Source organism: Oncorhynchus mykiss, chromosome 26 (assembly GCF_013265735.2).
Source record: "Oncorhynchus mykiss isolate Arlee chromosome 26, USDA_OmykA_1.1, whole genome shotgun sequence".
Taxonomy (NCBI): domain Eukaryota; kingdom Metazoa; phylum Chordata; class Actinopteri; order Salmoniformes; family Salmonidae; genus Oncorhynchus; species Oncorhynchus mykiss.
In genome coordinates, this window is record NC_048590.1 from 47,416,828 (window position 1) to 47,430,815 (window position 13,988).

Consider the following 13,988-nt stretch of genomic DNA (forward strand, 5'->3'; position numbering starts at 1 on the left):
GTCAGTTCATCAAATTTCTGCCCTGCTAAAGCTACCCCGGTCAACTGTAAGTGCTGTTATTGTGAAGTGGAAATGTTTAGAAGCAACAACGGCTAAGCCGCGAACTGGTAGGCCACACAAGTTCACAGAACAGGACTGCCAAGTGCTGAAGTGCATAAAAATCATCTGTCCTCTGTTGCAACACTCACTATCAAGTTCCAAACTGCCTCGATGCAACGTCAGCACAAGAACGGTTCGTCGGGAGCGTCATGAAATGGGTTTCCATGGCCGAGCAGCTGCACACAAGCTTAAGATCACCATGCGCAATGGCAACCGTCGGCTGGAGTGGTATAAAGCTTGCCGCCATTGGACTCCGGAGCAATGGAAATGCGCTCACTGGAGTGATGAATAACGCGTCACCATCTGGCAGTCCGACGGACAAACCTGGGTTTGGCGGATGCCAGGAGAACGCTACCTGTGCCCCAATGCATAGTGTCAACTGTAAAGCAACAGCATACAATGACAGCTTGGGGAAGGCCCTTTTCTGTTTCAGCATGACAATGCTCCTGTGCACAAAGCGAGGTCCATACAGAAATGGTTTGTCGATTGGTGTGGAAGAACTTGACTGGCCTACACAAAGCCCTGACCTTAACCCCATTGACCACCTTTGGGATGAATTGGAATGCTACTGCGAGCCAGGCCTAATCGCCCAACATCAGTGCCAGACTTCACTAATGCTTGTGGCTGAATGGAAGCAAGTCCCCGCAGCAATGTTCCAACATCTAGTGGAAAGCTTTTATAGCAGCAACGGGGGGGACCAACTCTTAATGCCCATGATTTTGGAATTATATGTTCGATATGTCCACATACTTTTGGTCATGCAATGTACCTACCTGCCTGGTAAATCATAAGTAGCATAATTCACATCCCTAAAATAGAGTTGGGCCCCCATGTCTCTATGATAATAATGTAATTATCCCAGCAGTGAAGGTTAACAGTCCGTGACAAAGACACCAGGGCCTGGGATGACTCATAACTTCCCCCTCCAATCACTCCAAACTATTTCACCAGCAGCAGGGGATGAGAGTAAATCCGTAGGCCCTCTGAGATTGAGGAATTCAGACTCATTAGTCATTACTCATCGTGGAGCTGGAGAGCCTGCGGATTTGGTTTCCTGAAAGTTTGTTGAGCTGTTACTTTGCTGAGAGCCTTCAATCAAACTGTCACAGTAAGCCCAGCTACAATGCAATTCTGAAAGCCAGTCTGTCACTGTTTTGAGAGTGACTCAAGTTGGCCGTGGATGTGCAGCGCTTGAGTGGTATGGTCTATCAAAAAATGTAAGCTAAACTCTCTGCGGTAGTTAAATGAGATGGGGACTCCAGGAATGAAGATATCTCGTGTAGGAAAAAAAAGAGCATGAGAAAATGAGCCAGTGCTGAGACAATGCTGCTGATAGGCGGTGTGGTCCCACCACGACAGTGGAGAATGTGATACAGTGTTGGGAAAAGCTATTAGCTCAATAATTGGATCCGGCAATCTGGCTTGTTGGAGGATTCTATTTCTATCACTTCCTCTCGGGACGTCAGCAGTTTGCAGAATGTATCTCCGAGCCCAGGTTAAAGACTACAGTGGATAGACAAGCACTGCCGGCCCCCTAGAGACAGAGGTGAGGACTAATATCCAACAGCTAGCTTGATGTAGATGGCAGATTGGTAGATTCATATCGGAGTTCCCTCTTTATGCAAGGAAAGGTGAGAAACCAAGTGCTGGAAGGGTAAATGATTTTTAAAAAGTAGAGTATCTGATGTTTGATGGCCCCTGGTAATGCTCTTATTTGACATCAAACACTACTAACTACATGACTTATGATACTGTGTAAAGATTACGGCCAGGACCATTTTTCAAATACAATTCAGTATACGGAAGCCTAACGTCAATACCTTATTTCAAAATGTTCAGTCGAATCCAGTTAATGAAAGACAAAGTACCAAAATGTGAACCGCCTGGAATAACAGTGGAGATAATGTATGAAGACGTGCTTACCTGGGAGGTGCCCAATCATGTCGAGTACAGTCCAACAGGGTGATAATGTATGAAGACGTGCTTACCTGGGAGGCGCCCAATCATGTCGAGTACAGTCCAACAGGGTGCCGACGTAGCTCTTGTTCCTCCAGGTCACATTCACCACCAGCATGCCTGTGGGAAAATAACAGTCTTAATTTGTCATTCATAAGAGTAACGAGACTACTATACATCATCTGGATTAATGATCTCACATTCACACCATAGTGCCAAGACAGAATTTAACAGTTGCTCCTTCATTAAGAATGACCTCACGTTGTATTCTTCAATTAACCGGGGCCACTGCATCTAACCGGGGCCACCTCAACTAACCGGGGCCACCTCAACTAACAGGGGCCACCGCATCTAACCGGGGCCACCGCAACAGCTCCCATTTAAATAGATCAGACAGGGGTTCCTGGGCATACTCTCAAAGCAGGACCCCTATTATAATGTTGTCGGTTCTCCATTACTGCTGTCTATTATAATGTTGTCAGTTCTCCATTACTGCTGTCTATTATAATGTTGTCAGTTCTACATTACTGCTGTCTATTATAATGTTGTAATTTCTATATGACCACTGTCTATTATAATGTTGTCAGTTCTCCATTACTGCTGTCTATTATAATGATGTCAGTTCTACATTACTGCTGTCTATTATAATGTTGTCAGTTCTATATGACCACTGTCTATTATAATGTTGTCAGTTCTACATTACTGTTGTCTATTATAATGTTGTCAGTTCTACATTACTGCTGTGTATTATAATGTCAGTTCTGCATTACTGTTGTCTATTATAATGTTGTCGGTTCTACATTACTGTTGTCTATTATAATGTTGTCAGTTATACATTACTGTTGTCTATTATAATGTTGTCAGTTCTGCATTACTGTTGTCTATTATAATGTTGTCAGTTCTGCATTACTGTTGTCTATTATAATGTTGTCAGTTCTACATTACTGCTGTCTATTATAATGTTGTCAGTTCTCCATTACTGCTGTCTATTATAATGTTGTCGGTTCTGCATTACTGCTGTCTATTATAATGTTGTCAGTTCTACATTACTGTTGTCTATTATAATGCTGTCAGTTCTACATTACTGTTGTCTATTATAATGTTGTCAGTTCTGCATTACTGCTGTCTATTATAATGTTGTCAGTTCTATATGACCACTGTCTATTATAATGTTGTCAGTTCTACATTACTGCTGTCTATTATAATGTTGTCAGTTCTCCATTACCGTTGTCTATTATAATGTTGTCAGTTCTATATGACCACTGTCTATTATAATGTAGGTTCTACATTACCACTGTCTATTATAATGTTGTCGGTTCTACATTACCACTGTCTATTATAATGTTGTCGGTTCTACATTACCACTGTCTATTATAATGTAGGTTCTACATTACCACTGTCTATTATAATGTAGGTTCTACATTACCACTGTCTATTATAATGTAGGTTCTACATTACCACTGTCTATTATAATGTAGGTTCTACATTACCACTGTCTATTATAATGTAGGTTCTACATTACCACTGTCTATTATAATGTAGGTTCTACATTACCACTGTCTATTATAATGTAGGTTCTACATTACCACTGTCTATTATAATGTAGGTTCTACATTACCACTGTCTATTATAATGTAGGTTCTACATTACCACTGTCTATTATAATGTAGGTTCTACATTACCACTGTCTATTATAATGTAGGTTCTACATTATCACTGCATTACCACTGTCTATTATAATGTAGGTTCTACATTATCACTGTCTATTATAATGTAGGTTCTACATTACCACTGTCTATTATAATGTAGGTTCTACATTACCACTGTCTATTATAATGTAGGTTCTACATTATCACTGTCTATTATAATGTAGGTTCTACATTACCACTGTCTATTATAATGTAGGTTCTACATTACCACTGTCTATTATAATGTGGGTTCTACATTACCACTGTCTATTATAATGTAGGTTCTACATTACCACTGTCTATTATAATGTAGGTTCTACATTACCACTGTCTATTATAATGTAGGTTCTACATTACCACTGTCTATTATAATGTAGGTTCTACATTACCACTGTCTATTATAATGTAGGTTCTACATTACCACTGTCTATTATAATGTAGGTTCTACATTACCACTGTCTATTATAATGTAGGTTCTACATTACCACTGTCTATTATAATGTAGGTTCTACATTACCACTGTCTATTATAATGTAGGTTCTCCATTACCACTGCATTATCACTGTCTATTATAATGTAGGTTCTACATTACCACTGTCTGTTATAATGTATGTTCTACATTACCACTGTCTATTATAATGTAGGTTCTCCATTACCACTGCATTACCACTGTCTATTATAATGTAGGTTCTCCATTACCACTGCATTATCACTGTCTATTATAATGTAGGTTCTACATTACCACTGTCTGTTATAATGTAGGTTCTACATTACCACTGTATTATAATGTAGGTTCTACATTACCACTGCATTACCACTGTAGCACCGATAGTTTTCTTATTTGTATGTAAAATGATTTTCTGTCCTCCGTTTTGACTTTGCTACCAAGCATCAGACTTCCCAGTGAGAAAAAGATTGTGCTATTACAGGGAAAAACACATATGAGGCCTTTGCTTTAGTGATGGCTCTGTAGTTCATATTCAGCCTGAGGGTGTAACGATCCAGCAGAGCTTAATGATTCTGCTAGGAGCCCTTAGTGGAGTGCCAGAGCAAAGAAATTGTTAAATTAATGTCTGATGTTCTGGGCATCAGCGGCCACGCTGCAGGTGAGAAGCAAGAAGCCGGTACAGGAATATCCTCAACTTTTCTGGTATGTGGCTGACTGCGGCTGACCAGGGGGCTACTGTGTTGTCATTTCGCTGGCGTTAAGTTGGCAGCATTCAGAACCACTAGTTTTTCTAGGCATGCATGGCCAGGCTAGGAGATATATAACCTGGCACGTTAAATCCAACTTTAGCTTGAGGTGAGATCATCCAATGGGATGACTTGGTGTGAGATCATACAATAGCCTATATCACACACACACACACACTAGTGGAAATCACAGGTCAGTTTGGAGAATACAAGATTCATCAACACTGATGGGTTAGGAAGTCCGCTACACCTCTCTCCATAACTTTGTTACTCGACAATGACCACACATAAAATAAAAACGTAACTGTTTAAGGCTGATCATAATATGATCTAAAGCTGATGAGAATTTATATGACAGGTGATAATTTATTTCGTTGGCAAATTCAATAATAAAAACACCTACAAAAAAAACATAGTGTTGCAGACGACAGCAAGTTGTCTCCCGGTTTAAAAACAGCCTAGATGTATTACCCCATAGCCCACCGCCCGGTGACCTCAGCATGCCATCTCAGCACTGCAGTAGAAACTAGAGTCTGCAGTGAAGTGACTTGTCTAATAGCAGAAGAATGCTGGCTGGCAGCTTCCATTCCTGCACGTATTTTATTAGCTCAGGAAACCTCCCCCCTCTCCCTTTCCTGTGTCGAACCCTCTCCCCTCCATCTAAACTAGTGCAGGTCTCGTCTGTCTTTCTGCTGCAGGACTGCCTCTGGCACTGAAAGTGGTTGCCAGTTGGTGAGCGTATAAGGCATTTCTACATACGTTTACAGGAACCTGGTGACACTTGGCCACTGGCCCCGTCCTACTCCAGTCCAGATGGTAAACACTAGTGCTCACCCCCAGCCCTTGCTCTTTCAACTGGTACCAACTGGAAAGCATTGTGATGGGCCGGCCAGGCCATTGAGTTTGGCCTTGCGTGACGTTAGAGGGCTTATCCAGCACCTTTATCACCCTGCCTCCCCCCCAACCTCTCGACAGACAAGCTAATGCAAAATGATACTGGCAGCCAATACTGGCTGAATAGGAAAAAGCAACTGAACAGCTATGTTGTCTTTGGCATTTTGTCAGCATTTAACTCACTCAGTGACTGTGCTGTGCTCCAATATTGGCAGAATTTGTATGCGCATGTTAATACGTATTAAAAGCAACAAAAAATGTTGATCGAAATACTATCTGCTAAACTGTACAGCTAATCAGGTTAGGAGAGGGGTTTATTGTAGCCGTGTTGGCGTACATATGTCAACATAACCTAACGTAATAATCACCAATGTACTCCTTGCCAAAATCCCAATATCAGGACATAACAAATGAAGAGATAATTTTAACAGTTCAGAAGGCAGTTAAACTGACAGGCTGAAATCCTCAAGGTGTTTGTAGCTGATTATCGGGAAGACGTGTTTGTGATCTCTCAGTGTGGTCTCTGGACTTGTTCGCAGTAAAAGGACCAGACTGGGTCAGTTAAAAAAACAAGGCCAACCCTTTCAAATGTGAGTTCAGTGGGGGAAGCAGGCAGAGACACCAGTGGTCCACCCTCCCCCTTCCCCTTCACCCTCCCCACCTCACTCCCCCCTTTCCATCAACCTCATTAGGGTCGCCTGAGCCAAGTGATTGAAACCAACATTAATGAGAACGATTGGCCTGTATTTCACCTCTCATTTCCACTGAGCAACAAATAGTGTCCCTGTCCCTAAACCCTCCACCACTGGACTCCTTGGTTCTTGTACACTACTAATGAATAAGACCCTAATGGCAGAGAATATCAGTCAGGAGGTTGCTCCTGGATGCATGGGTCAACGGCTCCCAGGTCCCCACTGACACGTTTCATTAGGTTACTGGGAGCTCCATAATCAGCTCCCCTGCAGCTAGTCAAGCCTGCTGGCCACAGGGACACGGCCGACCTTTGAACCTCTCCTACTCAACACGCCTTTAGCCGCTTGTCAGCATTCTCCGTCTCCGACTGCAACTATGAAGGTTTAAAACTAATCGAAGTCCTTCAGGTACCTCAGATTTCTCCTGCTCCACATGGATCAAAATGGCTTTGGCCTTTACTCTGACCATTCCAAACAAAGGGGCAATCTGATATTTCAACCTCTCCCTGACCCGAATCTAATAACTACACGTTTCAAGCAGACCGTCACAGTCCCTGTGCCCAAGAAAGCGAAGGTAACATGCCTAAATGACTAAGCACTCACGTCGGTGGCCATGAAGTGCTTCGAAAGGCTGGTCATGGCTCACAGTACCATCATCCCGGAAACCCTAGACCCGCTCCAATTCGCATACCGTCCCAACCGCTCCACAGATGACGCAATCTCAAACGCACTCCACACTGCCCTTTCCCACCTGGACAAAAGGAACACCTATATGAGAATGCTGTTCATAGACTACAGCCCAGCGTTCAACACCATAGTGCCCTCTAATCTAATCACTAAACTAAGGACCCTGGGACAAAAACACCTCCCTCTGCAACTGGATCCTGAACTTCCTGATGGGCCGCCCCCAGTTTTGTAAGGGTAGGCAACACCACATCTGCCACGCTGATCCTCAACATGGGGTGCATGCTTAGTCCCCTCCTGTACTCCCTGCTCACCCACGACTGCGTGGCCAAACACGACTCCAACATCATCATTAAGTTTGCTGACGATAACGGTGGTAGGCCTGATCACAGACAACGATTAGACAGCCTGTAGGCAGGAGGTCAGAGACCTGGCAGTGTGTTTTCAGGACAACAACCTCTCATCTCAATGTGAGCAAGACAAAGGAGCGGATTGTGGACTACAGGAAAAGGAGAGCCAACCAGGCCCCCATTGACATTGTGGTAGTGGAGCGGGTTGAGAGTTTCAAGTTCCTTGGTGTCCACATCACCAACAAACTATCGTAGTCCAAACACACCAAGACAGTTGTGAAGAGGGCACGACAAAGCCTTTCTCCCCCCTCAGGAGGGGCACACAAGATTTGGTATGGGTCCCCAGATCTTCAAGAAGTTCAACAGCTGAACCATCGAGAGCATCCTGACTGGTTGCATTCCCGCCTGGTATGGCAACTGCTCGGCATACCACTAAGACGCTACAGAGGGTAGCCAAACAGATTATTTACACTCCCCACCACGTTTATTTTTACAATGCTCCTTCTCGCTGTCTATTATCTATGCATAGTCACTTTGACTAACCTGTACCCTCACAAATTGACTTGGTACCGGTACCCCCTGTATACATTACTGCTGGGGCGGCAGGGTAGCCTAGTGGTTAGAGCATTGGACTAGTGAGCAGAAGGTTGCCTGGTCAAACCCCCGAGCCGACAAGGTACAAATCTGTCGTTCAGCCCCTGAACAGGCAGTTAAGGTTCAGAGCTCATATGAGTTTGCTACAAATGCAGCTAAGCCAAATTATCGATCATTGCATCATGTCACTGAAATAAGAGAAGGTTGAACACGTCAATCATTCACCAAACGGTTTTATTTCAAGTTTAGGTTTAGAGAAAAGGTTCTGTAAATTGCAAAAAGCACGGAGAAAAAGCTCAATCGTTCATATGCGCCGTACAATCAGCTGAGGTAATTATCACTGTGCACACACACAGCGAGCGGCTGATGTAAATATGCCTGCTAATAAGGTTTGTAAACCTCTACGTGTCCCTGTGGGGGTTAAAGTACTTTGCTCACACCAGCCATGTTGCCATGACAGCCTGGTTCATCAAGGGACCGTGGAGATAAGAGGGAACTGAGAAAAATGGTGTGGATACACATCAGTTAACTACAGGGGAATGATACAGGCGTTGTGCTAATACTGGAGCTGGCATTAATGGTGTGCAACAAAAAGCTAGCTAGAAAGATTAAATTCATGTGTCATTTCAAATGGTGAAATACTTTTGATGTGCGCAAGATGCATATCGAACATAGCATTCAAATTAAAAAAATGAGTCTCAATTTAAAGAACACATCAGTGGCTCTAGTCCTTGTGCTGTCAATGTCCGAAAGCATACTAGTAACATTGATTTCCCATCAGCCACCATACATTCAAATCAGAGTGGAAGTTGAAATCCAAGGCTTGTTTCATCATGTATCGTCTCACATTCGGGTGATGAAGGGTTAATAGATACAGCCGTTTCTATTGGACGCTGTGTGTGTGTAGCACATCCTCAAACTATGACCTCAGTTCAACATTTGATTAACTTGCTGTAATAACATTTTCACCAGAAAAGCTAAGTCTGAAAATGTCATATTTTTCCTTGGTTTGGGTGATATCCAGTTTATTTGTATGCATTTCATATGGTTATGATGTTGTTATAGCAGAACAACGTTTTTCTCCTGAAAATGAGCTCCTGTTGGGTCTTATTGTGTGTGCAAGTCACTCTGTACGAATGTGCACTCAACATTGTGAAAGCAACATACAGGAGAGGAGAGGATAAGTTGTTAACATTTCTATTGAATGTACCTGATAAGTTACTTCAGGAGTGGCACTGAACAAACCAATACTGATGTATTGGTTAAATCTCAACATGATACATTTTCCACTTCCATGGTAGTTGTGGTGTGTGACATGGTCTCTCTTAATGACTTCAGTGGTCAGGGGCCATCTGGGTCCTCTATTGCTTTTACGTCAAGACTATTGCAGTGGGTTAAGGTTGCGGTCTATTGCAGTGGGTTAAGGTTGCAGTCTATTGGAGTGGGTTATGGTTGCGGTCTATTGGAGTGGGTTAAGGTTGCTGTCTATTGGAGTGGGTTAAGGTTGCGGCCTATTGGAGTGGGTTACGGTTGCGGTCTATTGGAGTGGGTTAAGGTTGAGGTCTATTGGAGTGGGTTAAGGTTGCGGTCTATTGGAGTGGGTTAAGGTTGCGGCCTATTGGAGTGGGTTAAGGTTGCGGTCTATTGGAGTGGGTTAAGGTTGCGGTCTATTGGAGTGGGTTGAGGTCTATTGGACTGGGTTATGGTTGCGGTCTATTGGAGTGGGTTAAGGTTGCGGTCTATTGGAGTGGGTTAAGGTTGCGGTCTATTGGAGTGGGTTAAGGTTGCGGACTATTGGAGTGGGTTAAGGTTGCGGTCTATTGGAGTGGGTTAAGGTTGAGGTCTATTGGAGTGGGTTAAGGTTGAGGTCTATTGGAGTGGGTTAAGGTTGCGGTCTATTGGAGTGGGTTAATGTTGCGGTCTATTGGAGTGGGTTAAGGTTGCGGCCTATTGGAGTGGGTTAAGGTTGCGGTCTATTGGAGTGGGTTAAGGTTGCGGTCTATTGGAGTGGGTTAAGGTTGCGGTCTATTGGAGTGGGTTAAGGTTGCGGTCTATTGGAGTGTATGGAAGAATGCAGTTGTCAGCCAGAAAGAATGGGCCTGCCCTCTGGACAGCATGGAATTTCAATTCCAAATGTGTCTTGTGTGGTGAGCTGCAAGCAGCACTCGGGAAATTGGCCACTTTGACAATTGGACAAAGCCCATTGATATGAAGTGAAGACTACAGAAGGGAGGAGGGAGGGTGGTGAAGGGAAGGAGAGAGGGAGGTGAAGGGAAGGAGAGAGGGAGGTGAAGGGAAAGAGAGAGGGATGTGAAGGGAAGGAGAGAGGGAGGTGAAGGGAAGGAGAGAGGGAGGTGAAGGGAAGGAGAGAGGGAGGTGAAGGGAAGGAGAGAGAGGTGTGACGGGAAGGAGAGAGAGGTGAAGGGAAGGAGAGAGGGAGGTGAAGGGAAGGAGAGAGGGAGGTGAAGGGAAGGAGAGAGAGAGGTGACGGGAAGGAGAGAGGGAGGTGAAGGGAAGGAGAGAGGGAGGTGAAGGGAAGGAGAGAGAGGGGTGAAGGGAAGGAGAGAGAGAGGTGACGGAAGGAGAGAGAGGGGTGAAGGGAAGGAGAGAGAAAGTGAAGGGAAGGAGAGAGAAAGGTGAAGGGAGGAGAGAGAAAGTGAAGGGAAGGAGAGAGAAAGTGAAGGGAAGGAGAGAGAAAGTGAAGGCTCAATTGAACATCCATTTAATTATTCCGTTCTTCCTGACATGTCCTCCTCTACTGTTAAAACAAGAGTGATTTTCTCCCTCCCTTTCTTCCTCTCTGGCCAGTGTAGACAGCTACGGGCCTCTTGTCAATGTTGGCTCCGGTACATCAAGGGCATAGCACTGAGCAGCTCAACGAGAGCAAGGTGTCGCCCCTTTAGAAAAACACTTCAATGAAGCCTTTGACAGGTGGTGGTGTTGAAAAGAGTAAGACAGCATGGCCGGCAGTGAGCTCCAGAACCCAGAGGACCTTTCATACAACATGCTTCCTCCAAACACTGACAAGAGTCAGCGCTGCTTCAGACTTCTCCCAATGTTTATATGATAATATCCCTTTTGTAGCGACCTCTTTTTCTGCTCCGACGACCAAATAACTACGGCGGCTAAAGCTAACAGTCTTAATCCAGGAATAAAATGTATAAATAATCCAGGAAAAAAAAATCCCAATCAGCTTGTATTATTGATCTATTAAGGCAAGGTCCCTGTGTGACCGCTAGGGGAATAGCCCTCTGTGTGTGGAGAGAGAGAAAGAGAGGTTGACAGGGGTAACACAGCTTTGGCGTGGGCTGCAGCGTTGGCTGGGAATCAGCGGTGTTCCCTGGCCCTCGGAGTGAGAGGCTTTCTGGGCCGTGCTTCAAGAGCAATAAACTTTCCTACGATTTTCATAGCTGACATTTTGGTAGTATCAGCGGCGTGCGAGGCCCGGGAGGGTTGGCCCAGAGGATACCCTAGCCTGTCACCATATCCACGCTGAGGGATGTGTGTCGGAGGGTTGGCCCAGCGCACTGCAGAGGAGACCCTAGCCTGTCACCATATCCAGGCTGAGGGATGTGTGTCGGAGGGTTGGCCCAGCGCACTGCAGAGGAGACCCTAGCCTGTCACCATATCCACGCTGAGGGATGTGTGTCGGAGGGTTGGCCCAGCGCACTGCAGAGGAGACCCTAGCCTGTCACCATATCCAGGCTGAGGGATGTGTGTCGGAGGGTTGGCCCAGGGCACTGCAGAGGAGACCCTAGCCTGTCACCATATCCAGGCTGAGGGATGTGTGTCGGAGGGTTGGCCCAGGGCACTGCAGAGGAGACCCTAGCCTGTCACCATATCCAGGCTGAGGGATGTGTGTCGGAGGGTTGGCCCAGGGCACTGCAGAGGAGACCCTAGCCTGTCACCATATCCACGCTGAGGGATGTGTGTCAGAGGGTTGGCCCAGGGCACTGCAGAGGAGACCCTAGCCTGTCACCATATCCACGCTGAGGGATGTGTGTCAGAGGGTTGGCCCAGCGCACTGCAGAGGAGACCCTAGCCTGTCACCATATCCACGCTGAGGGATGTGTGACAGAGGGTTGGCCCAGCGCACTGCAGAGGAGACCCTAGCCTGTCACCATATCCACGCTGAGGGATGTGTGTCGGAGGGTTGGCCCAGGGCACTGCAGAGGAGACCCTAGCCTGTCACCATATCCACGCTGAGGGATGTGTGTCGGAGGGTTGGCCCAGGGCACTGCAGAGGAGACCCTAGCCTGTCACCATATCCAGGCTGAGGGATGTGTGTCGGAGGGTTGGCCCAGGGCACTGCAGAGGAGACCCTAACCTGTCACCATATCCAGGCTGAGGGATGTGTGTCAGAGGGTTGGCCCAGGGCACTGCAGAGGAGACCCTAGCCTGTCACCATATCCACGCTGAGGGATGTGTGTCGGAGGGTTGGCCCAGGGCACTGCAGAGGAGACCCTAGCCTGTCACCATATCCAGGCTGAGGGATGTGTGTCAGAGCTCAGCCTTAAAATACCATTCCTGCTCCTCCCTTGGTCTTCATTTCCTGCACTGCAAGCCATCCGACTCAAACACCTCCATGCCAGACTCTCCTTCTCTCTTTTCGCCTCTCTCATGTTCAGGGTTGAATGTGTCAGAGAGAGTGGAGACTGCACCAGCTCCTTGACATGGGTGGAAAGCTAATTGATTCACATACGGATGCATAACTTACCTTTAAAAGGTGGCCATTTGGAGGTCAAATCTATCTAGGTTGTTACCTTTAAGCGCAAATGATGTAGGATAAATCATTCATGCTGAGACTAGACATAATATCAGAAGCCTGGGGAACAGGTGAATCCAGCAGGGCATGTTTTTTTGGGACTAGATTCTTCTTTTTCCCTCCCCCCACCTCAACCACCATTCCTTCCTCTGGAGCTCTTCATTCCGGCGAGGTGCAGACGTTTAACTGGTGTCTGTTGTTCATTGACTCCCACAAGGGCAAAAGGCAGAGGTGAAAATGCAGCTGTTGTGCGGCATGCTAAACAAGCTACATGCTCGCCACACTGCATGCCTGAGCAGCTCCATGTGAGAGTTGCCATGCAGGAGGCAGAACTGCTTAACATCACGGCTAATCACACTGTTCTCTGATTGGCTCTGGGGCTCTGCGTAGCATTGCTCTGCTCATGCCTTGGTTTACTCATTTGGTTCCCATGTGTTAAGTTGTCTGTTTTAAAGTCTCTCTCGGGGGAGAAGGGGAACATAGAGCCTTGAAAAGGAACTGAGTAACTTGGGCTCCGATTAAACCCTAGCCAGTAGGTTGTTGTTCAACTGGATTAAACTAGCATAGGATAATCTATGCCATTATAAAATCAAATTTGTTCTTACCTGTCTTACCTGACTAAATAAAAGGTAAAAAATAAATAAATAAGAAACACAAAAAAAAGTTAGAGATGTGTTACAAGCTATGGGGAGGTGTTTTAAAGTGCTTTTACCCATGTGACCTCTACCAGAGGACTTGTTTGTTCCACTGTCCACCCACACAGGGTGTCACTGAGATATAGATCTGTCCACTTCAGAGAGACAAAACACTGGCTTCAAAGCGAGGGGATATGCAACCTGGCAACCCCAAATGTTTCTCCAGCACCGGGGACCATAACAGTCTCCACCTGCAGAACAGAGTGCTTCTCCCAATCCCCCCCGCTCTGAAACCACTGACCCCCTCCCACCTCCTCCCTGCTCTGAAACCACTGACCCCCTCCCACCTCCTCCCTGCTCTGAAACCACTGACCCCCTCCCACCTCCTCCCTGCTCTGAAACCACTGACCCCCTCCCACCTCCTCCCTGCTCTGAAA

The 13,988-nt window shown here is 45.9% G+C and overlaps 1 protein-coding gene across 3 annotated transcripts in view; it reads right to left on the minus strand.

Moving 5' to 3' along the window:
* The window catches only part of LOC110506948 (zinc finger protein 609), a 96,270-nt gene that overhangs the window by 14,984 nt on the left and 67,298 nt on the right, over positions 1-13,988 (minus strand). For all 3 annotated transcript variants that reach the window (XM_036964399.1, XM_036964398.1, XM_036964400.1), the window contains one exon: positions 2,088-2,175. In XM_036964399.1, the coding sequence (XP_036820294.1) occupies positions 2,088-2,175 (88 nt within the window). The remainder of the gene's footprint in view (positions 1-2,087; positions 2,176-13,988) is intronic.